This window comes from Mastigoproctus giganteus, chromosome 13 (assembly GCF_048544385.1).
Source record: "Mastigoproctus giganteus isolate SK-2022 chromosome 13, ASM4854438v1, whole genome shotgun sequence".
Lineage (NCBI taxonomy): Eukaryota > Metazoa > Arthropoda > Arachnida > Uropygi > Thelyphonidae > Mastigoproctus > Mastigoproctus giganteus.
The window spans coordinates 174,564,674-174,591,236 of record NC_143587.1 but is presented as its reverse complement, the minus strand read 5'-3'; the positions used below and the strand labels follow the sequence as shown (position 1 = coordinate 174,591,236).

The 26,563-nt window shown below is 39.8% G+C and overlaps 1 protein-coding gene across 1 annotated transcript in view; it reads left to right on the top strand.

The window, feature by feature from the left end:
* LOC150076622 (fibroblast growth factor receptor 1-like) overlaps positions 1-26,563 on the top strand; it is a 457,312-nt gene that overhangs the window by 258,788 nt on the left and 171,961 nt on the right. Inside the window, exon 9 of the mRNA XM_090387392.1 lies at positions 18,901-19,066. Within this exon, the coding sequence (XP_090243518.1) occupies positions 18,901-19,066 (166 nt within the window). The remainder of the gene's footprint in view (positions 1-18,900; positions 19,067-26,563) is intronic.

The window sequence follows — 26,563 nt, the reverse complement described above, 5'->3', positions numbered from 1 at the left end:
AAAGAATAGGAGTAAGTTCAGGTGCACATGTTTTGAGAACAAGTGGAGAAATACCATCGGGACTTGGAGCTTTCTTAGCATCAAGATTCGTCAAAATCCTTCTGACATCCTTTTGACGGAAGACCAAAGGAGGCATTGAATGGAACGTGTTGGGAATGGTGGGAGGTGTTTTACCAAGATCATTAATACATGAGTTGGGAAAAAAATCGGATGCTAGCAGGTCAGCCTTGTCCTTGGCTGAACTGACAACAACAGAAAGTTTGGACAGAGGTGTGAGCAGAGATGGGCAAAAGTTCCGGCCAATAGCTTTGGCAAGAGATGAAAATGCTCGGCTACCATTAGGGCAAGAATCAAGTTTTCTGCTCTTAGCCTGTTGGAACTCTAGTTTGGACTGATTAATAACTGCTTTACATTTGTTGCTAGCTTTGGTGTAGGCAGAAAATGAAACTGAAGAATTAGAAACAAGCCAATTAAGATATGCAACATTCTTCTCTTGAACAGCCTTAGCACATTTATTGGAAAACCGAGGTTTAGATAAAGGACGAGATATTAAAGTGGATTGTGGGACAAAGAATTCCATTCTTGCAAGAATAATTTCACTGACACTATCTGAGCAAATGTTGACATCAGAAGTTTTGAAACATTAATCCGACCAAGGAAAAGAAGAAACGAAACCGTGGAGGTAATCCTAGTTTGCATTCTTGTAATGACAAACAACACGAGGTTGAGAATAGCCATGAGATAAAGGCTCAGTTGGAGAATTGACAATCACCAAGTTGTGATCTGAAATGTGTAAAGAACCTCTCACTTCGACCGTGTACTTAGAAGGGTTGTTTTTGAGAAAAAGGTCAAGCGTTTTAGCTGTATGGTTGGATTGGTCAGTGTTCTTGTAGGGAAATGAACAATCTGTGCAATGTCATTACTAATTGCAAAAGCCTCAGCATCTCAATCAGCTGGGTAGGTGTGACTAGAAAACGGAAGCCAGCTGGAGTTGTGAACATTAAAATTACCTCACTGTTAGGAAAGTTGGACTGGAGAAAGTCAAGTTGCAAGGAGAGGAAGCCAAAGAGATCAAAGTGATTAGTGGTGGAGTTTGGAGAATGGTAGAGACAACAGATGAATTTGTCACAGTGCGGTAGTGAGATTTTAAGAAAGAGGAGATCGAAAAGAGATTCCAAATTGCCCATCTCTGACAGGGAATATCACAACAGACATATTCACAAGTGCCATCTTTGAGGCTAAAGGAATCGTACAGCGAATAATTTGGCCATTTGAGATGAGCAGTACTTGAATCAACTGATAACTGAGATTCTGTCAGAAAAAGTACATAGGGTTTGGCAGACTGCAAGTGGAAATGGACATTGTTGAGATTAGAATTGAAACCACGTATATTTGTGAAATAAATTAGGAAGTGTTTGGGAGGTTTAGATCCTTTTGCAGATAAGCTTGCTCTGTTAGTTTGACAATTCGTGGTGTATTCAATAGTAAGAAAAAGTGGGTGGGACATACTGTATGAAGTAATGAAGATTTTTGGATATGGCGTACACATGGTAAGAATATACCCATATCCTTGACATAACATGGCCTCGACAATGCTTCCCACATACACACTACTCAGACTCCCTCCAGTCACTATCTGGCAGGTTAGAGGTAGCAAGATTGTACACTAGCTGATCCGGATGCCTTCTAGAGAATTACCAATAGGTTCAGGCCAGTGTTCTAACTAGTGGCCGGCCTGCGAACACCAGTTTAGAGCTGTACCCTCGAAATGTAAGGAATATTGGATCTTGCCACGATGTTCATCCTAACCTCAAAAGTCATCAATCATACTGCATGATGGAAGAGATGGGGAAGGGTTGACTGGAACTTAGCTCTAGAGACTAAACATGGGTTCCACCACTTCAAGCCTCCAATCAGCAAAGTGGTAGTATTGCACCGGTTGATGAGAGTCATCTACCACCTAGTACTGCCTGGTAACATAGACGGGCGGCATTCCTCCATGTGGTGTGGGCACCACACCTCGACCCCTGCTTACGTTGGTTCACACCTGGGTGGTCACCTACCATGTACTTGTGCATGGAGGTTATATGCAGGATTGCTAACAGTCCCACCATTGTGAAGGTGCAAGCAGAGGATTTGGCTGTCACAGACCATCCGGACTTTGCTGACATTGGGTTCACTTGACTTGAGTGTCACTCAAATATCAGTTCCATCGGCGTTTTAGATTCCCAGGTAGCAAGTACAGCTTGTCTGGCATATCTGACAGAATGTCTCTGATAACCTCAAGGACCCAATATATATATATATTTTTTTTTTTTGAAATATTATTTACTTATAATATTTCTAATTAATGTGACTTTTGCTGCTGAACTTCTCGAGCGAGTCTCTCAGCATGAGAGAAGTATGGAGTAATTTTCATCTTTAAACATGCTGAGAGCCTAATATTGGTCAGACGGTTTGTTGATTTATCTTTAATATAGTTCAAGTTTGAAAATATTTGCCTGCAGAAATTCATCAAACCAAAAACTGGGGGAAATTCCAAATGCAAATATTTTCAAATTTATATACGTGTCTGGTAAGCTACACTACGTATTGAACAAAATTTGCTTTTTCAACTCATCTATCCACATCCATTTATGTAGAATTTAAAGGGCAGCCTTTTGCCTCTCAAAATCCTCAATTTCAATTTTAAGGCATTTTAGTCTTGCACTCCACATTATCCTTGATTTTTAAGTCCTCTAACTCCATTTCAAACTTTGCTTAATGTGGGCTAAAAGAGCTGCATGCTGCTCGTGAGCTGCAGATTGCTGACCCCTGAACTAGATGATTGTTATTTATATGTCAACGTGTCAGGAAAAAAAATACTCTATACCTCATTACCAATGAACCAGATGACATAATAGGGCTGACAGTACAGGAACCAGTAGCAGGAAGTGAAAATGGAGTTCTATGGTAAATGTTGAAGAGAGAGGTAGCAGTAGTTAAAGGAATACGAATGGGTTTTAATTTCAGTAAAGGAAATTACAATGCCTGAAGGTGCATATGCCCTCTATTAACTGGGTAGTATCGCACAGAGAGGAAATTCAATTTAATTATGGTCAGGCACATGCCAGGAGTGTGCAGTGCCTGTGTGCAAAAATTTATACGGCACCCCCCATTAATTAAAAACATCAGAAAATAATATACTAAAATTCAACGAATTTTACCTTTGGTCTCCTGGTGCCTGTGTGTGTCACACACACATTGCACATGTGTACAGTGCGCCCCTGATTATGGTATACCTTTAAAACATTAATTGCAGAAGCCTTGAATGAGTATCTCTATACATTAAAAAAGTTTTCCTTCTAGTGATATTTATTCGAGCCAATGAGAGAAGAGCACGGGCAATTACTTAATTTATTCGAGCCAATGGGAGAAGAGGGGGTGAAATTACATCACTACAAATGTGCAGGTAAATAATTGTTATGAGATCATCACTGGACTCCATGAGAGAAAGAAAGACAGTTCCAATGCAGGAACTGCCAAACATCAGAAAACTGAGAGGCCTATCCTAGTCCAACTTTCTTAATTATTCGCTCAACTGTGAAAACACAGTTGGGAAACTCTCACCATTTAGAGTCCAGAAGGAATTGGAAAGTAGAGCAGGATCTCCCAAGTCTGTAAAAAGACTGAGGCCAAGAGACATTCTCATTGAGACCTGCAGCACATTCAGAGCTACTTTTGAACATTAAACTCTTTGCAGGAGTTCCAGTCACTGTGTAACACTCCACAGATCACTGAACACCTCTAAAGGAGTAATCTTAGACTGCAATTTACTAGATGTGTTCGAAGAGGAGATGCTAGAAGAACTTAAAGAAAAAGGAGTTATTCAAGTGAGGAGAATCTCTACCAGAAAAGATGGCAATTCGACCCCGACACGTAATCTGATCTTGACATTTAACTCGCTGCATCATCCAAAATCCATCATGGCTGGATATCTGGCATGCAGTGGACCATTTATTCCAAACCCTCTCCGGTGTTTCTGATGTCAGAAGTATGGACATTCGCAGACAGCTTGTCGGGAAACTACTACTTGTGCAAAATGCGGGTGAGTAGAACACTACTGTGAAGCCTGTACTGTCCCTCAACAACTATGCGCAAATTGTAAAAAAGACCACCCTGCTTATGCTAGAACATGTGAATGCTGGAAAAGCAAAAAAGCTTATTCAGAAATATAAATCAAACCATAATGTTTCCTATCAAGAAGCAAAGCAAATCTAACCACCAACCAACCCAAACAGGCCAAATACGCCCAAATAACCAAAAAATACCAGTCAACAAAAATGTAAACTGAATTATCAAGTACTCCCAAAAGTGTCTTTCTCAAATTATCTCAAAGCTCTGTACAATGCAACTCAATCTCAATCAGTCAATACACCAACATCTATACCACGTGAAACACTCCACTCCCCGGACCAAGAATGCAAAAAACAAATCAAAACTCCCAGACATCGAGGAAATGGATATTAATGAAAAATCCTAGAAATTTTTGTCGATGAAGACATGGACACAGGAAAGACTTCTATTTCCAAAAAAAAGATAAAAGATTCTGTAGCTTACTGCTAGAGTTGAATACACCTCTGGCATTCCCCTTGCTGAATAACTCCTCATGTGTTAATGTCGATGCAAAATATTCATTTAGTTTGTTAGCTACCTGAGCAGGATCATCAACAGTTGACCCATCAATATCAAGTGGACCAATGTGATTCATCCCCTTCCTTCTAGAGTTTACATAAGTAAAGAACTCTTTGCTGTTTTTCTTTGCATCCCTTGCCAAGGATTTCTCGTAATCTGCCTTCGCCTGCCTAACCTCCTTTGTAACTTGGTTACAGATCAACTTGTATCTATCATAGGCTTCTGTGTCATGTGTTAATTTGTAAGTATCCCATGCATTTTTCTTCTCTGCCATATGCCTCATTACGAATGAAAAACGTTGCTCTGGGGTTGCTGTTTCCCATGTGTAGTACTTTACATTTGTCAATGTTAAACTTCATTTGCCACCTCTCAGCCCATCTGCTCAACCTTTCCAGATCCTGTTGCAGCAGCATAGTGTCAGTAGTGTCCTTGATAACCCTGCCAACCTTTGTATCGTCTGCAAACTTGGACATTAAGCTTGATATACCATCATCAATATCATTTATAAATACAGAAAACAATAATGGACCCAACACTGAGCCCTGAGGGACTCCATTAATAACATTAGTCCACGATGAGCAGTGTCCATTGATTACCACTCTCTGTCTTCTCCCCCTCAACCACCCCTTTATCCATAGCAGCAATTTGCCTCCGATGTCACACTGCTCCAATTTGTGTAGCAGTCTTCCATGTGCAACAGTATCAAAAGCCTTTCTAAGATCCAAGTATATAATATCAAAGTTATTCCCTGCAACCAGTTCTTTTGTGACTGCATCATAGTATCCAATCAAGTTGGTCAGGCAAGACTTCCCCTTAACAAAACCATGCTGTGTCTGAGCTATAACTGAAGTCTTGTCTAAATGATCCTGCAGTGCTTCTTTAACCAGTGCCTCCATTAATTTTCCTGGAACAGAAGTTAAGCTCACAGGTCTATAATTACTTATGTCAGCCTTTGATCCTCCTTTGTGAATTGGGGTCACATTTGCACATTTCCAGTCTATGTGTACCTCCCCTGAGTACAAGGAAGCTCTCATAATTATGGCTAAGGGTTTGCTTACTTCCTTTGCTACCTCCTTTAATATAACTGGATAGATTCCATCCACCCCGGGTGCCTTTCTTGTGTTTATCTTCAACAGTTTCTCCTCCACTTTACTCCCAGTTATTTCAAGATTCTGTAGTTTACTGCTAGAGTTGAATACACCTCTGGCATTCCCCTTGCTGAATAACTCCTCATGTGTGAATGTCGATGCAAAATATTCATTTAGTTTGTTAGCTACCTGAGCAGGATCATCAACAGTTGACCCATCAATATCAAGTGGACCAATGTGATTCATCCCCTTCCTTCTAGAGTTTACATAAGTAAAGAACTCTTTGCTGTTTTTCTTTGCATCCCTTGCCAAGGATTTCTCGTAATCTGCCTTCGCCTGCCTAACCTCCTTTGTAACTTGGTTACAGATCAACTTGTATCTATCATAGGCTTCTGTGTCATGTGTTAATTTGTAAGTATCCCATGCATTTTTCTTCTCTGCCATATGCCTCATTAGTTCATCTGACATCCATTTTGGCCTAAACCTTGAACAATATTTCTTAGTTGGTATGTAAAGCCTAGTAGCTTCCAAGATAAGTTCTTTGAATGCTTCCCATTTTGAATTTGCTGTTGGTAACATCATCAGTTGGTCCCACTGTATAGAATTTAAATACGGTCTCAGTCCATCGTAGTCGCCTTTACGGAAGCAATAACCCTTCCCTGTACACCTAATGGTAGTTACCTCTTTGAGTAAATCCCACTTCAGCACACTGTGATCACTCCCACCTAGTGGTTCATTTATCTGCAGATTCTTAATGCATGAAGAATCAGTGCTGATAATCAAATCAAGAGTATTACTCCCTCTAGTTGCCTCCCGAACATGCTGATGTAGAAAACAATCATCCAATAAATCCACAAAAGCCCTGCTAGTGTGTGAGTAACCAGCCCCCAAATTCCAGTCAATATCTGGGAAATTAAAATCTCCCATTATAAGACTCTCTGATTTACTGGCCCACTCTATTTCCCTGTACAGTTCCTTATTATACTCATCAGAGTGATTAGGCCTATACCACACTCCTACACTCAATTTTGATCTCCCAATGCTTATGTCACACCAAACTGACTCAACACTGCACTGTCCAGCAATGTCGACTGGCTTCACTTCCTTGGTTTTTATGTGTTTCTTAACTAATAGCATAACCCCTCCCCCCTTCCTATCCTGTCTACCCTTTCTGTAGACGTTGTACTCCCCAAATTGCAGTTCTGCCTCCCTTATATCTGTGTGGCACCACGTCTCTGATATCCCAACAATATCTGCCTTTGATGTTTTGAGCAATACCTCAAATTCATCAAATTTATTTACTAAACTCCTAGCATTGGTGTACACGCAAGTATACCTGCACCTGTTTGTATTCTTAGCTACCCTAACACAACCCATGTGTTTACTTGTACCGCAATGGCTCCCAGTAGTCTCTGAAATACCATGCATCTTGTTTTTCAGGCTTCTGCTCGTTCTAATAGAAGCAGTGCAAGAATCTCTTTCACCTCTGCCGGTGGCTACTGTCAATCTATTGGTCTTTGTCTCCCCCCAAGCTAGCAGTTTTCCAACCCACCTAACACTGCCTCGATAGCATCAGCAAATATTCTTGCACCCTTTCTATTTAAGTGTATCCCATCCCTGTAGAAGCAATCTCTCCTGTTAACAAGTACAGTCCAGGCTGAAAAAAATTCTACCCCTTGAGCCTTGCACAATCTTTCCAGGGCCGAATTGATCGACAAGGCTCTCATCATATACTCCCTCCTGTCGTGTCTGGGCAGAATTGCAGACACTTTCAAATTCAACCCTAATTCTCGGCTTTTGTTCAACAGTGACCTGTACTTGTTAAGTAATTCTGCCGGTCTCCTACTCTTAATATTATTAGTGCCAACGTGTACAACTATATCACCTTTTGTGCCCTTAAAAGATGATATTCGCTCTACAACGTCGTCAACCTTTGCCCCTGACAGACATACCCTGGTCCTGTTCCACCTATCTTTTTTACAAAGCATGTTCCCCGTTTCCCTGACAATAGAGTCACCAACAACTACTAGTTCCTTCGGGACCAGCGCATTCTGCCTTGGGGGTTGCCTTTGTGTCACGCGATACCCAAGTGCAAGCTCTGGCGTTGATGTGGGCAGCTGAGAGCTTGATGGGCCCCTCAATTTAGTTTCTTCGAGGGCATCCACCCTGTCCTTCAAGCTCTCATATAGGCCCACAAGAAAGGCGAGTTGTTGCCTGATATTGATACACTCCTTGCATCGCGCACACACAAAGACATTCCCCTTGGCAGTATCATGTCCCGTACCCGATTGCTCTGCAAACATCAAGCAAACAGTGCATTTTATAAGGCTGTGAGTCAGAGGACAACTGCCCCCCTCAGTTCTGCTCTGAGCCACAGCACTTCCATTAGCTTGAGCCTTTTGCTTTGCTGCTCTGGTCTGAGTCATGATTCTATTAATTTATTAATTAATTATAATTATGTTATGTTATTAATTATGTTAAATATAATTAATTATATTACGTTTGTAATCTAAGTTGTTATATGTATTTATTTAAACATACAATTTAACTGCTAACGAAGTTCAACTAACGCTATCTAGTACGGTATATAACTATCGTATCACAAAGGCGGGAAAATTACGAACGGTAGCGGAGTTGAAACATGTGGAAACCCTTACCGATACTTTTATGCAATTACAAGGCCGAGTAAAGAATAAATACACCAAATTAATCAGAAAATCACAAAATAATGTTATACTACTAAATTTAAATCAAAAGTTTTAGAAAAACAATAATTTCAAATCAATAAATAAGAAAAATCCACTTAGCGGCTTTGAACACGACCGTCTCTAGTAGCCTCGTCAGCAGATTATGAGAGCATTCTTGGACTCAGGGGAGGTCCCCACAGACTGGAGATGTGCAAATGTATCCCCAATTCACAAAGGGCGACATGAGTAATTACAGACCAGTTAGTTTAACTTCTGTTCTGGGTAAAATAATGGCTTCACTGGTTAAAGATGCATTGCAGGATCATCTAGACAAGAGCAGCAATAATTCAGACACAGCATGGGTTTGTTAAGGTATACTCTTGTCTGACAAATTTGATAGGATATTATGGTGCGGTTACAAAGGAACTGGATGCAAAAAAATAATTCTGATATCATATATTTGGATTTCAGGAAAGCTTTTGACACTGTTGTGCATGGAAGACTACTGTTACAAATTGGAGCAGTATGGTACTAAGGGTAAGTTGTTACAATGGATAAAAGGATGGTTGAGTGGGAGAAGACAGAGGGTGGTAATCAATAGGTGCTGCTCTTCGTGGACTAATGTTATTAGTGGAGTCCCACAAGGCACAGTGGATCCAACACTGAACCACAAGGTTCAGTGTTGGATCCACTGTTGTTTTGTATATTTATCAATGATATTGATCAAAGTATATCAGGCTTAGTGTTGAAGTTTGCAGATGATACAAAGGTTGGTAGGGTTGTCAATGACAGTAATGGCAGTGTGCTACTGCAACAGGATCTAGAAAATTTGGACAGATGGGCTAAGAAGTGGCAGCTGAAGTTTAACCTTGACAAATGCAAAGTACTGCATATGGGTAGAAGTAACCCCAGAGAAACGCACCAACTGTGTGGTACTACACTTAAAGTGGTAGAAAATGAAAGAGACCTGGGAGTAATTGTGCAGTTAGATAAGAAGTTTTCTGAGCAATGCAGACAGGCTGCCAGAGCAGGTCATGGGGTTTTGTCAGTGATATATAGGAATTTTGCTAGCAGGGGAAAAGGAGGTGATTGTCCTTCTGTATAAGGCAATGGTCAGTCCATGCCTTGAGTACTGCGTACAGGTCTGGATGCCTCATTTTAGGAAGGATGTAGATTTGCTTGAGCGTGTACAGAGAAGGGCAACGAGATTGGTGAGGTGAATGAAGGGATCCTCTTACAAAGGGAGGCTTAAGTTCTGCAAATTGCAGTGGCTGGAGACTAGGCACCTGCACGGTGATCTGATTGAGGTGTATAAGGCCCTGGATGAGTTGAGCATGTTGAATTCTGATGGGATCCTTCCACTTGTTCAGATTACAAACCTAAGGGGGCATAAATTCAAATTAAGAAAAGATAGATGTGCGGAAATTTGCCTTTAGCCAGCGGGTGGTTAATTGCTGGAACAAACTTCCATCTGTCGTTGTGGAAGTTGATAGGCTAAATAAATTTAAGGAGGAACTGGACAGGCATTTGGAGGGAATGGTGTGATTTTTTTTTTTTTTTTTTTTTTTTTTGTTGACTGATGCTGCATAAGCTCATACACTTGCTTTCTTGCATCACATGCTACTACTACTACTACAATTTGCTCCTTGTACATTCCACTTATAGCTTTCATCAAAATGATCTAGTTAATTTTATAGGTCAACTCGCCACACCTTTCCTCATTCTGGGAGATTTAAATGGGCATCGCAAGCTATGGGGCAACAACAACATTGATCAAAGAGAAAAAGTAATTGAAAAATGTTTAGACGATAGCAACCTTCTCCTCCTAAATGATGGATCACCTTCATATATTCACCTTCCTTCCAGAACAAATCTGCAATAGACTTGTCTGTCTGTTCAGCAGCCATATATCCTACCCTAAAATGCCCAGTAAGCAATGATCATTTCCCCATGCAAATTGAATTACTAACAAGCCCTCTTATCATCCTACTAAAATTCCACAGTGGCTCACTGATAAAGCAGATTGGCAGACGTGTAAAAAACTAGCTAAATTTGACAAGGAAATAATCCAAGAATCACCAACTGATGAAGCCTTTGAACATGTCACAAAAACAATATTACAGGAGAAAAGAACACACCAAAATCCTCTTCAATTGCCAATTCACACAAACATCTGATGGAGCGACACATGTCGTGCAGCTAAAAAAAGAGCAAAGTAAAGCCTGGAATATCTTGTGCCAGAGCAAGATCAAGGTATGTCAGACACTGTAATAAAAAGTCAGCTTGGATTCTCTTTACTTCGACCATCGATCAAGAAACTACTGCACATAAAATTTGGAAACTAATTTAAAAAATGAGTGGTAAGTATCAGACAACTCCAGTGCCTATCATCAAATGAAGGGGACAGAATGTTTCTGACCCTGCTCAAATTGCCAATATCTGAGGCGGAACTTTTGCCAAAACATCAAACTTTTCATCAAAAGGGAATAAACAATATAACCTACAATTTACTCTCCATGAACTGCGTAGAGTTCTGTCAACATCTAGACACAGTGCAGTAGGACCTGATAATATTCACTATTCTATAATACAAGAATTCAGTTCTGAATCATTACAGTCACTCCTTGATCTGTTCAATAGACTACCTAGAGGATACATTCCCTAAAAAATGGCCCCATGCTACAGTCCTTGCCTTCCTTAAACCAGGTAGATGTCAAAAAAACCCCACTTGTTATAGACTCATTGCCTTGACCAGTTGCCTCTGCAAAATTCTTGAAAAGATGGCGTACCGTCAAGTGTATGGTACCTAAAAAATTTTAATCTCATACATCCTGCACAATTTGGTATCTGACAAAACAGATCAACACTACATATACTAGTACGACTTGAACTCCACCAGAAGTGCATTCCTTAGATCGGAACATCATGTCATGGTATGTGTTGATATCAGTAAGACTTAAAATTCCCCATGGAAGTATGAAATACTCCGCGAATTATATCAAATGGACTTCGGGGTTATCTCCCAGTTTTCGTAGAAAACTTTCTGTACAAACACACTTTTCAGGACTTCGTTATCCCAAGTATTCTTGCAACAAGGAGTCCCCCAAGGCTTGGTACTCAGTAGAACAATTTTTATAATTGCAATTAACTCCATTGCTAAACAACTTCCAAACACTATTGATACAGCACTTTTGTAGATGACCTTAGCATTTTGTGTCATGCGAAAAACATGAATGCTGGTAAGAGACAGTTACAAGTGGCAATAAATAAGATCAGTTCATGGACGCAAATTAATAGCTTTCAACTTCACCCCCCAAAAAACGTTGCGCATCCATTCTTGCAGCCAACATCACCCACATCCGGAACTACAACTGAATGGCCAACCAATAGCAGTTCATCCCCCACATACTATTCACATTAGATCATAAACTTACCTTTTTAGAGCATATTAAAAAGCGAAGAACATCCTGGCAGCAAAAGCTAAATATCATCTGGGTTCTCTCTCAGCAACTAAGTGGGAAGCTGATTGAGTTACCTTGTTACAATTATACAGAGCCTTAATAAGATCAAAGCTTGAATATGGAGCACCAGTGTATAGCTCAGCAAGACAGGAGCTCACATCTGGTGAGTATGGGCTTGGCACACCCAGGGTCCTGAGCTGGATATCACCATTCTTCTGTTTCTTGGTGATTCCCTTCTACTTCTCTCTCTCTCTCTCTCTCTCTCTCTCTCTCTCTCTCTCTCTCTCTCTCTCTCTCTCTCTCTCTGTCTGTCTGTCTGTCTCTCTCTCTCTCTCTCTCTCTCTCTCTCTCCCCGGATAACTCGGAAATTTTTTTTTTTAGCTGGTGCAGCATAAGCCTCAGACTTCCTTGCACTATATGGCTAGTAATAATAAGACCTAGTGTCCTTCACTGGCTTGACCCTATCCATCATAGTGCAATATGCATTGCCATAGGAGCATATCGCACATCTCCAGTACATAGTCTGTATTCTGAAGTGCATGAGCCTTTTCTCTTTACCAGAAGACAACAAACTTATATTACGCTATGCATATAAAATTAGATCTATGCCTGAACACCCAAACTGGCAGATACTTTTCACCCACCAGCACAGCATGTTATAGCGAAACCGCCCTTCTGCTAACCGATCATTAGGTATGTGAATAAAATACTTTTCAGAAGAACTTAATCTGTCTTTAAATAATGTTGCTAATTCCCTGTGCTCCTTGGGACATTACTTCACCTTCATTCGATTTATCCCTTCATCAATGGAATAAATGTACATTACATAAAGAAAATTTCTTACAACAGTATCATGCAGTAGTGGATCAGTTCCCCAACTCTGTGGTTGTGCATACAGATGGATCAAAGAATGAGGCCCATGTTGGAATTGTCGCAGTTTTTCCGAACATTGCATTGGCCTATGAATTGCTGCTGAACTAATGGCGATTCAGATTGCACTGAGCATATCGAGATCTCCGATATTGAAAATAGTATCATTTTTACTGATTCTTTAAGTGCACTTCAAGCCCTGAAAAACACCATGAATATCACACATCCAGTGAGGAAATAACCTCCTCTTTGCATACTTTATCTGAATTTGGAAAAAGCATACACTTCTGCTGGGTCCTCTGAGCCACACTACTTTGTGCCTGTTGCTTTGCTGCTGTAGTCTGGATCATGATTTCCATTTAAATACAATTTAATTAATTAAAAATGAAAATTAATAAGGTTAATAAATTTAATTGATTAATTTACAATATACTACTCAGCTAATGCAGTAATACATATTATGCTATTAAGTTATGCTACACCATAATGATCACAATGTTAAATTAGTTATATCCTTAGCTAAATACAAACTATATATGCCCAACAAGTCTTTAAAACCTTCAATCTACTTATTAATCACAATTAATCCCTACTATTCTTCTGCAGTACTGGTTACTTACTACAATATCCATGCCAAAATACATATACAATAATACGAGTAGCAAGTCATAACTTACAGAATCATTAGCTAAAATTAAAAAATAAGCTGCTGAGCCTATTAGATCTATTTGTTAAACCCAATTTAATATGTTAATCAAGAATATGCTAAAAATTTCTAAAATACTTATCCATTTGTAGGAGCTCAAAGTTTACGACATCTCACTTATAGTCTCGTTCCCAAACACTTTCATTGAGTTAAGTAGATCGAATGTTCTAATCTGTTTTTGGGCATTTTTTTTTTTTATTTTAGCTTAGAAATTTTATTTTCGTAAGTATATAACTAACTTATATGGTCCTTGAGGTTGTCACAGACATTCTCTCAGATATGCCAGACAAGCTGTACTTGCTACCTGGGAGTCTAAAACGCTAATGGAACTGATATTTGGGTGACACTCAAGTCAAGTGGACCCAATTTCGGCGAAGTCCGTACAGTCTGTGACAGCCAAATCCTCTGCTTGCACCTTCACAATGGTGGGACTGTTAGTAATCCTGAGTATAACCTCCATGCGCAAGTACATGGTGGGTGACTACCCAGGTGTGAACCAACGTAAGCAGGGGTCGAGATGTGGCGCCCACACCACATGGAGGAACGCCGCCCCTCTATGTTACCAGGCAGTACTAGGTGGTAGATGACTCTCATCAACCGGTGAAATACCACCACTTTGCTTATTGGAGGCTTGAAGTGGTGGAACCCATGTTTAGTCTCTAGAGCTAAGTTCCGGTCATCCCTTCCCTATCTCTTCCATCATGCAGTATGATTGATGACTTTTGAGGTTATGATGAACGTTGTGGCGAGATCCAATATTCCTTACATTTCGAGGGTACAGCTCTAAAACGGTGTTCTCAGGCCGGCCGCTAGTTAGTACGCCGGACTGAACCTATTGGTAATTCTCTAAGAAGCTTCCGGATCAGCTAGTGTATAATCTTGCTACCTCTACTCTGCCAGATAGTGACTGGAGGGAGTCCGAGTAGTGTGTATGCGGGGAGTATTGTCGAGGCCACGTTATGTCAAGGATCTGGGAATATTCTTACCACATGTACGCCGTATCCAAAAATTTCATTACTTCATACAGCATGTTCCACCTACTTTTTCTTACTATTGAATACACCATGAATTGTCAAACTAACAGAGCAAGCTTATCTGTGAAAAGATCTAAACCTCCCAAGGACTTCTTAATTCATTTCACAAATATACGTGATCTCAATTCTAATCTCAACGATGTCCATTTCCACTTGCAGTCTGCCAAACCCCATGTACGTTTTCTGACAGAATCTCAGTTATCGGTTGATTCATCTACTCCTCATCTCAGATGCCCAAATTATTCGCTGTATGATTCCTTTCGCCCCAAAGGTGGTACTTGTGCATATGACCGTTCTGATATTCCCTGTCAGAGACTTGGCAATTTGGAATCTCCTCTCTTTGATCTTCTGGGGGGCGTCTCCGTAGCCAGGTGGGAAGGAGCAGCAGTGCATAGCACACGCTTCTTGATTAGACCAGGGTTCGAGCCCGTCACCACCAAATACGGAGGATGCGGAAAGGTAAAGGGAATGACCACCGCATATTCCCGGAGCAATATGGCCTTAGTTGCTAATGCTCCTAAAAACCAAACAAACAAACAAACTTTGATCTTCTCTGGCATAAAATCTCTCTACCTCATTGTGTCAAATTCATCTGTTGTCTCTACCGTTCGCCCAACTCCACTAATCACTTGGAGTGCTTTGACTTCCTCTCTTTGCAACTTTACTTTCTCCAGTCCAACTTTCCTAACAGTGAAGTAATTTTACTTGGTGATTTTAATGTTCACAACTCCAGCTGGCTTCCGTTTTCTAGTCACACCGACCCAGCTGGTCGAGATGCAGAGGCTTTTGCAATTACTAATGACCTAGCACAGATTGTTCATTTACCTACAAGAATACCGGGCAATCCTAATCATACAGCCAATACGCTTGATCTTTTTCTCACAAACAACCCTTCTAAGTACACGGTCGAAGTGAGAGGTCCTTTACCCACTTCAGATCACAACTTGGTGATTGTCTCTTCTCCAATGGAACCTTTATCTCATGGCTATTCCCAACCACTTGTTGTTTGGCATTACAAGAATGCAAAATGGGATGACCTGCCAGACTTCTTTTCCTTGGTCGGATTACTGTTTCAAAACTTCTGGTGTCAACATTTGCTCAGGTCGTGTCAGTGAAATTTTTCTTGCAGGAATGGAATCCTTTATCCCACACTCCACTTTAAAATCTCGTCCTTTATCTAAACCTTGGTTTTCCAATAAATGTGCTAAGGCTGTCCAAGAGAAGAATGTTGCATATCCTAATTGGCTTGTTTCTAATTCTTCAGTTTCATTTTCTCCCTACACCAAAGCTCGCAACAATTGAAATCACTTATTAATCAGTCCAAACTAGAGTTTTGACAGGCTAAGAGTAGAAAACTTGCTTCTTGCCCTAATGGTAGCCGAACATTCTGGTCTCTTGCCAAAGCTATTGGCCGCAACTTTTGCCCATCTTTGCTCCCACCTCTGTCCAAACCAGATGGTTCTGTTGCCACTTCAGCCAAGGATAAAGCTGACCTGCTAGCATCCCATTTTTCTTCCAGCTCATGTATTAATGATCTTGGTAAAACACCTCCCACCATTCCCAACACGCTCCATTCAGTGCCTCCTGTGGTCTTCCATCAAAAGGATATCAGAAGGATTTTGATGAATCTTGATGCTAAGAAAGCTCCAGGTCCTGATGGTATTTCTCCACTTGTTCTCAAAACCTGTGTTCCTGAACTTACTCCTATTCTTTGCCGCCTTTTTTCACTTTCTTATTCCAAAGGTGTTTTTCCTTCTGCTTGGAAATTTGCTCATATCCAGCCAGTTCCTAAAAAGGGTGACAAATCCCTCCCATCCAATTATCATCCCATTGCAATTACTTCTACTCTTTCTAAAGTAATGGAGAAATCAATTAACCGCCAACTCTTAAACTAGAAACCTTCCATCTGATCAACGATCACCAGTATGGATTCTGTCAGTGTCGATCCACTGGAGATATTCTGTCTTATGTTACCCATTTATGGACTAATTCAATGGAAAGGTTCGGTGAAACACAAGTAGTTGCTCTTGACATTTCAAAGGCTTTTGATCGTGTTTGGCATAAAGGTCTTCTAAACAAGCTTCCATCTTATGGTTTGCCAACTGTTTTTAGTAATTGGTTATCCAGTTTTCTCTCTGATTGCTCACTGAGGGTGATGCTAGATGGCTCTCTGTCTTCTAACTTCTCCACTAATGCCGGTGTCCCCCAAAGTTCAGTTCTTTCCCCCACTCTTTTCCTCTTGTATATCAATGACCTTCTTCCATTGACCGGAAATCCTATCCATAGTTTTGCCGATGATAGCACATTGCATTCAACTTTCCATTTTGAGAAACCTTGTCCTGCTCAATCAGCTTCAACTTCTCGAAAATCTGCTACAAATTCCTTAAATGCTGATCTTCAGGTAATTCTCCAGTGGGGCAAAGACAACTTAGTTGATTTCAACCCTTCTAAAACTCAGTCTTATCTTATATCTCGCAAAAAATATTCTTCTGCTCCTATTCTTTTCTTTAGTGACACTCCGATTTCTAGGCAAAATGATATCTCTTTTGTGGATTACCCTGACTTCTAATCTCTCTTAGCACAAGCACATTACAAATATTGCTTCCTCTGCATCTAAAAAACTTGGTTTTCTCTTTCGCTCTCGGTGTTACTTTCCTTCCAAACAGCTGCTCACTCTGTATAAATCGCAAATCTGCCCTGCCATGGAATATTGTTCCCACATCTGGGGTGGTGCCCCCAAAACCTCTCTCAGGCTTCTTGATTCCATTCAGAAGAGGGCAGTTAGGTTAATTAATGATTCATCTCTAACAGAGTCATTTTCTCATAGACGCACTGCTTCTGCTGCATGCCTCTTCTACAGATACTTCCATGAGCACTGTTCTATAGAATTGGCTTCTATAATTCCTGCTCTCTCTTTCAAAACAGTCCGAACATGTGCCGCCACTAGCCAACATCTATTTACTGTCCAACTTCAAACCCACAGAACCAACTTTTCATCTTCCTCATTTATTCATTCAACTGCCGTTTTCTGGAACAACCTTCCTTCATACGTATTTCCTGAAAATTACCATCTACAGAAGTTCAAGTCCAATGTCAACAAATATCTTCTTTCGTCTTGTTAACTCCAAACCCAAGCACGGTACTATAGGTTCTAATACCTCTCGTGTTTGGAGTTCACATAAAAAAAAAAAAAAAAACTCAGTCAATGAACACTGCTCATCGTGGATTAGTGTTATTTGTGGAGTACCCCTGGATTCAGTATTGGGTCCATTGTTGTTTACTGTACAGATGAGCTGAGAGGTGGCAACTAACAAATGTCAAGTACTGCATATGAGAAACAGTAACCCCAGAGTAATGTATGAACTGTGTGGTACTACACTCTGGGTGGTAGAGAATGGAAAGGATCTGGGGTAATTGTGCAGGCAGATATGAAGTTTTCTGAGCAGTGCAGACGGTCTGCAAGAGTAGCTTTTGTCTTGTCTTTTGATATACAGGAATTTTTCTAGTATGGATAAGGAAGTGATTATACTCTTGTAAAGGCAATGGTCAGGCCACACCTTGAGTACTCTATACAGGTCTGGAGGCCTTATTTTAAGAAGGATGTAGATTTGCTGGAACGATTACAAAGAAGGGCAACAAGATTAGTGAATGGAACAAGGGGTTTCTCTTATGAAGAAAGGCTTAAGTTTTGCAAATTAGTGTCTGGAGACTAGGCAACTGCAAGGTGGTCTGATTGAGGTGTATGGTTTGAGCCTTGAATGGGGTTGATGGGATTCTTCCTCTTGCTGAGAATCATCATTTGGGAGAACATAAAATTCAAATTGAGGAAAGACAGTTGTGGATAGATGTTTGTAAGTTTGCCTTTAGCTAGCGGGTGGTGGATTGCTGGAACAAATTTCCATCTTTGTTATGAAAGTTGATAGCTTAAATAAATTTAAGGCTGACCTGGACACGCATTTGAAACGAATGAAGTAGTGAAATGTGAAGGTTTTTTTTTTTTTTTAGCTGATGCTATAAGCTTGCTTTCTTGCATCATCCTGCCTTTCAGGATGCTAAAATTAATTTTCAATTAATTACTCAGTAACATTGCAAAAAGTTCATTCCCATTTCTCCCAAATCAATTCATTTTCTTCTAAGTCTTCATATAAACTCTGAGGAATACTCAAAAAACCAGAAAATATGATATGTGACAACTTTCTTGATACTAAGTTATTTGATAAGAATTCCCACACTAGTACGATGAAATATTTTCTAAAGAATAAAAGTACCTCTGCATATTTTAAATTTGTCACTCCTAATTTTTTTAATAGAGTTATTAAATTTTTCTCCATTAGCCCTTCAAAATAGTAATAGAAAATAATAGGAATTGTTACAATTTAGCTGTTATATATTGAACTGAAAAATAATATACTTCCGTCTTTACTTCAAAATGTAGAGGGTCATACTGATCAGGAAATGACAGATTTAGTATCTGAAATGGAAGTGATGAAGATGATTGGAAGGCATGTCAACATTATCAATCTGCTTGGTTGCTGTACTCAAGATGGTAAGTGTTTTGGTGAAATACTTTTTTAAGTATTTTTCATATACAGTGGAACTTCTCTATTACGAACTTCTATTTAACGAATTTATCTATATTACGAATGTTTTCGCAAAACATTGCACCTTGAATCGAAATTACCTGTAAAATTAACTCCATATAGCATTAAGTGTTACTCTCTCTATAACGAATTTTTAAAAAAATTAGTAAAAGCACTTTGGAAGATTTTCAAGCATTTACTGCTAAACCAGCTGCTCAAATCTACGGCCTCCTTCCCTCCGAAATTGTGCATTAGCATCTAGAATTAATCATGCTTTTAGTGAATACTTGTGGCCATTGATGCCTGTAGGAGTCTTTTTTCATTTTTGTTACAGTTATAAAACCAATTGGGTTTTCTTAAAAGTGGTCCTAAACTTTACAATAAATAGGATGGATTTGTAAATTGATGTTGGCTCGGGGGAAAATGAAATTCGCTGCATTAAGCCTTTAGCGTGCTGCAGCGGCAATACATAGAACGCTACCATAGTCGGTTTTTAATAACACCTACTGACTGACATTTGCTGCTCATCTCAACCGTACCATGTGACCTTCCTGTCAATCATTATATGATATGTCTGTTCTCATCTAACTGGACTCCCAGTAGATTGTTTTCATTAATATTTTTTTTTTTTTTTTTTTATTTATTTTGTTCTTTTAGAACAATTTGTCATCAATCGCGTAGGCTATATGCTCTTGTATTTTTTTTTTTTTTTTTTTTTTCCTGAAACGTAACAAACATCATACAAACCGTAAATTTTCTTTTGTGTATATATGAATGAAAGTTGTATATTTCTTCAAAGTGATTGATAGGAAAAGTCATGTGATACTGTTGAATTGGCAAGCGAGTGTCATTGAGTAGGCGGTACTAACAATTCACTATTATAAATTTGATGAATTTGAGGTATTGCTAAAAACATCAAAGGCAGATATTGTTGGGATTTCAGAGACGTGGTGTCACACAGATATAAGGAATGCAGAACTGGAATTTGGGGAGTACAATGTCTACAGAAAGGATAGGAAGGGAGGAGGGGTTATGCTATTAGTTAAGAAACACATAAAATCCAAGGAAGTGTAGCCAGTCGACATCGCTGGACAGTGCAGTGTCGAGTCAGTTTGGTGTGACATAAGCATTGGGAGATCAAAATTGAGAGTAGGAGTGTACTATAGGCCTAATGACTCTGATGAGTATAATAAGAAACTATACAGGGAAATAGAGTGGGCCAGTAAATCAGAGAGTCTTATAATGGGGGATTTTAATTTCCCAGATATTGACTGGAATTTGGGGGCTGGTCACTCAAACACTAGCAAGGCTTTTGTGGATTTATTGGATGATTGTTTTCTACATCAGCATGTTCGGGAGGCAACTAGAGGGAGTAATACTCTTGATTTGATTATCAGAAGTGATTCTTCATGCATTAAGAATCTACAGATAAATGAACCACTAGGTGGCAGTGATCACATTGTTCTGAAGTGGGAGTTACTCAAAGAGGTAACTACCATTAGGGGGTAAAGGGAAGGGGTATTGCTTTCGTAAAGGCGACTATGGTGGACTGAGACAGTATTTAAATTCTATACAGTGGGATCAACTGATGATGTTACCAACAGCAAATTCAAAATGGGAAGCATTCAAAGAACTTATCTTGGAAGCTACTAGGCTTTACATACCAACTAAGAAATATTGTTCAAGGTTTAGGCCTAAATGGATGTCAGATGAACTAATGAGGCATATGGCAGAGAAGAAAAATGCATGGGATACATACAAATTATCACGTGACACAGAAGCCTATGATAGATACAAGTTGATCTGTAACCAAGTTACAAAGGAGGTTAGCCAGGTGAAGGCAGATTACGAGAGATCCTTGGCAAGGGATGCGAAGAAAAACAGCAGAGAGTTCTTTACTTATGTAAACTCTAGCAGGAAGGGGATGAATCAGATTGGTCCACTTGATATCGATGGGTCAACTGTTGATGACCCTGCTCAGGTAGCTAACAAACAAAATGAATATTTTGCATCGACATTCACACATGAGGAGTTATTCAGCGAGGGGAAATCCAGAGGTGTATTCAACTCTAGCAGTAAGCTAGAGAATCTTGTAATAACTGAGAGTAAAGTGGAGGAGAAATTGTTGAATATAAACACAAGAAAGGCACCTGGGGTGGATGGAATCTATCCAGTTATATTAAAGGAGGTAGCAATCCCTTAGCCATAATTATGAGAGCTTCCTTGGACTCAGGGGAAGTACCCATAGACTGGAGATGTGCAAATGTGACCCCAATTCACAAAGGAGGATCAAAGGGCGACACAAGTAATTATAGACCTGTGAGTTTAACTTCTGTTCCCAGAAATTTAATGGAGGCACTGGTTAAAGAAGCACTGCAGGATCATCTAGACAAGACTTCAGTTATAGCTCGGACACAGCATGGTTTTGTTAAGGGTAAGCCTGACCAATTTGATTGGAAACTATGATGCAGTCACAAAAGAACTGGATGCAGGGAATAACTTTAATATTATATTCTTGGATCTTAGAAAGGCTTTTGATACTGTTGCACAGGAAGACTGCTGCACAAATTGGAGCAGTGTGGCATTGGAGGCAAATTGCTGCTATGGATAAAGGGGTGGTTGAGGGGGGGAAGACAGAGAGTGGTAATCAATGAACACTGCTCATCGTGGACTAATATTTTTAGTGGAGTCCCTCAGGGTTCAGTATTGGGTCCTTTATTGTTTTCTTTATTTATAAATGATATTGATGATGGTATATCAAGCTTAATGTCCAAGTTTGCAGACCATACGAAGGTTGGCAGGGTTGTCAAGGACACTACAGACACTATGCTGCTGCAACAGGATCTGGAAAGGTTGAGCAGATGGGCTGAGAGGTGGCAAATGAAGTTTAACATTGACAAATGTAAAGTACTACATATGGGAAACAGCAACCCCAGAGCAACGTATCAACTCTGTGGTACTACACTGACAGTGGTAGAGAATGAAAGGGACCTGGGGGTGGTTGTGGGGGCAGATATGAAGTTCTCTGAGCAGTGCAGACGGGCTGCAAGAGTAGCTCATGGTGTATTGTCAATGATATATAGGAATTTTTCTAGTAGGGATAAGGAGGTGATTATTCCCTTGTATAAGGCAATGGTCAGGCCACACCTAGGGTACTGTATACAGTTCTGGAGGCCTCATTTCAAGAAGGATGTAGAGCTGCTGGAACGAGTATAGACAAGGGCAACAAGATTAGTGAATGGAACAAAGGGGTGCTCTTACGAAGAAAGGCCTAAGTTTTGCGAATTACAGTGTCTGGAGACTAGGCACCAGCGAGGTGATCTGATAGAGGTGTACAAAGCCTTGAATGGTTTGTGCATGCTCAATGCTGATGGGATTCTTCCTCTTGCTCGGAATAATCACCTGAGAGGGCATAAATTCAAATTGAGGAAAGACAGATGTAGGATAGTTGTACGGAAATTTGCCTTTAGCCAGCGGGTGGTTGGTAGGTGGAACAGACTTCCATCCCTTGTCGTGGAAGTTGATAGCCTAAATAAGTTTAAGGCTCAGCTGGACAGGTATTTCGAACAAACAGACGGGTGAAGTGGAAGTGGTTATTTTTTATTTATTTATTTTACTTTATTTATTATTTTTTTTTTGGCTGATGCTGCATAAGCTTGCTTTCTTGCATCAAATGCCTCTACTAATGCTAATATAGCCAGTACAGCGAAGTTTGCGGTGTGTATATCGGCAAGAGATGCAGTTGAGTAATTTTTACAGTTGCGGAAACAATGTCAAAGAGAAAGCGTTTAAGTATTAATGATAAAGTAAAGATACTTCATGATATTGACCAGGGTTTTAAGAAAAAAGATATCGTGGAGAAATATGGCATACCTGCAAGCAGCTTATCTACAATTTTAAAAAATTGAGAATCAATTTTAAATGCAATTGAGAAGGAGGAGGAGCAGACAAGAAGCGCATTAAGTTGTGTATATACGAAGTTGATAAAGCTGTTCAAAAATGAGTGCAAATGATACGTGAAAAGAATATACCAATATCTGGTCCAATAATTAAGCAACAAGCTCTGAAATTTGCACAGTCCCTAGAACATACAGAATTTAATGCAAGCATTGGGTGGCTAGATAAATTTAAGAAGTGCCACAGAATTATTTGTGGAGAAAGTGTTAATATAAGCGAAGACGATTGCAAAAGTTGGAGGACCAATACCTTAAAGAAGATTTTGGAAGAATATGAACCTAAGGATGTTTTTAATGCTGACGAAATGGATTTATTCTTTAAATGTTTACCAAATAGAACACTTGCTTTTAAGGATGATAAATGTTTTGGCAGAAAGCAAAGCAAAGAAAGAATCACTGTGCTAGTGGACCAAATATGACAGGAAGTGAAAAATTAAGACTTTTAGTCATCGGAAAATCAAAAAACTCGAGATGTTTTAGAGGCACAAAATCTTGGAAGTTGACTACTACGCCTTTAATAAAAAAGCATGGATGAAAAGTGATATCTTTGAAGACTGGATAATAAAACTAGACAAGCGTATAACAAAAGAAAAAAGGAAAATGGTGTTGGTAATTAACAATTGTCCGACACATCCTGCCAGTATTTCTGCCAAACTTAAAAGTGCGAAGTTGTTGTTTTTACCACCAAACGTGACGTCAAAACTCCAGCCAGTGGACCAAGGTATTATTAAAAATTTTAAATTTCATTATTGAAAGAGAATAATAATGAAGATGGTCAATGCGTTATCAGAAAATAGAAACTTAGAGATTACAATTAACCTTAGAGATTGCATCTCTGAACTGGCAAAAGTTTGGACAAACGATGTCACTGAATACAGAAGTCGAACAACAACTGAACGAACAAGATGAACTGCCCCCTTCACAACTGAAAAAAACTTTTGGACATTATTATAATCGTCCGGAAACATTGAAAATGAAATAACACTGGATAGTTATGTTTATATAGATCAAGATCTCACTACAACAGAACATCCATACGGAGATGAAATACTGCTAAACAGTGTTAGACGTGACCATGATCACGAAGAAATTAACCATGACGCTGAACAACCCGTAGAAAAGCCAACTTGCGAAGAAATGATTAACGCTTTTAAAACGGTTCGTATGGGTCTACAGTTTTGTGAAAATGTTCCTGATAATGTTTTTAATGCTCTGATCAAATGTGAGGTTTTCTTTGAGAATCAGACAATTTTTTTAATTGTACTGTGCAAACGAAAATTTGTGATATTTACCGGCGAAAATTGTGTAAACGTAATTTAAATAAGTGTTTTTGAAATAAAATACATTAAAAATAAATGTAGATTTATTTTCTAATTAAATAACAATTTCTAATAAAAAAGATTCTCTGTATAACGAAATTTCTCTATAACGAATTTTTTCACTGGATTTATCAAATTCGTTATAGGGAAGTTCGACTGTATTTGTAAAGAGTTTGTTAAAAAAATTTAAAAGCTATACAAAATGGTCTCTTTATATGCACAATTTGGAAATTTCTAAAATTGTCAACTTTTGAAAAGCACACTAATGAAAACTGTGTAGGTTGATGATTGTGAGTTTTTTTTTTTTTTTTTTTATGAAAACCTCCAACATGAGAGGTATTAGAACCTATAGTACTTAGTAGTACTTCGCTTGGGTTGGAGGTTGAGAACACGAAAGAAGATATTTGTTGACAATAACTTCTGTAGACTGCAATTTTCAGGAAATAGATACGAAGGAAGGTTGTTATAAAAAACGGCAGTCGAATGAATAAATGGGAAAGATGAAAAGTTGGTTCTGTGAGTTTGAAGTTGGACAGTAAATGGATGTTGGCTGGTGGCGGCACGTGTTCGGACTGTTTTGAAAGAGAGAGCGGGAATTATAGAATCGAATCAGAAGAACAGTGCCCATGGAAGTATCTGTAGAAAAGGCATGTAGCAGAAACAGTACGTCTATGAGACAGAGAGTGCAGAGACTGTTAGAGAGGAGTCATTAATTAACCTAACTGCCCTCTTCTGAATATGATGATTGTCTCGGGTGGATTGCGAGCTCTTGCACTAGTAGCAAGCTCTTGTCTAATATGTGGGTTGGATAACCATAATTGACCAGGTCAGTTTTTACCCTGGAAATCTCAGTGCACCTAGCTTCCTCTGAGCTGGAATGGCTACAAGCTCGGGAGAATAGTGTTAGTGGCACTGTTGAAATGGCTAGGGGCATGGCGCGATCTGTAGTTGGTAAATTACCTGCACCGCATTGGCTTACAGTGTACTGAGGTCTCCAGGCGTGGGCCCACATGCTTTACCAGAACATTTAAGAATGGGAGTAGACCTGTCTACTTTTAATTCTAAAGTGAACTGGATGAATACTGATAAAAAATTGAGGTACTCCAGTAGTGGTGCCTCTGAACCACATGGGATGACAGTGAAGATGCCATTGACATATCTGCACCAAACTGTAATAGTCACAAGGGGACTCAGGAATATCTGTTCCTCCATGGCAATGTTGGCCACGACAGAGCTAACGGGAACCCATAGCAGTACCATGCACCTGCTTGTACAGGGAATTCCCAAAAGTAATGACTCTGCCAGACAAGCATAGGTTGAGGGCAGTACAGATGTCCCCTGTGGATAGCGATGTTCTGCTCGGTAGATCTGAGTCATTATCCAGAAGTCGCTCGGTGCAGTTTATGGCCTGTTAGACTGGAATCAATGAAAACAGGGACACAGCATCAAATGACACCATATTTTTGTTGTCTGAGATTCACATTTCTTTATAATTGGGTGAATGAACTTGCCGCTGTTAGTAACAGTATGGGCCGTATTTCCTACTAGAGGTGTAAGGAGTGTACATGCGTTGCAGCAGGACACAATGGGCCAGAGAGGAACGCCTGTCTTATGAATCTTAGGAAGCCCATAAAATTGTGGTAGTTGGCAGCCCGTGGTATGCAGTAGCCACTGGGTCAATGCCGAAATTTTTCCAGATTTGAACCATGTGGAAATTAGTTTGTTGAAGTTTGACTTTTGGCGTCCCAAGACTGTCACAGGTTCATAGACATCGGGGTCCTGTAGGAGGACAAGGGCTTTCTCCAGATACTTTGACCGGTCTAATGTGACAGTGCGGCATCCTTTGTCTGCTGGGAATACAATGATGGCGCTGTTCTTTCTGATGGAGGAAAGAGCAGCATGCTGCCGATAGTTGGAGTGGATGGGCCATGTGCATCGGAGGATGGAGACCGTTTTGAAACAGATCTCATTAGCAGCTTGAAGCTGGATAAACGCTGGCAGCAAACCCACAGAAATTTATGTACCAACAATGAGCGCCAATCTAGTAGTTTGAATGTTCAGTCTCGCAGCCATGCACACATCAAAGGAGCACCAAATACAGAGGATGTGGAAGGTCAAGAAATGACCACCGCATATCCCCAGAGCAATATGGCCTTAGTTGCTAAATGCTCCTAAAAACCAAATAACA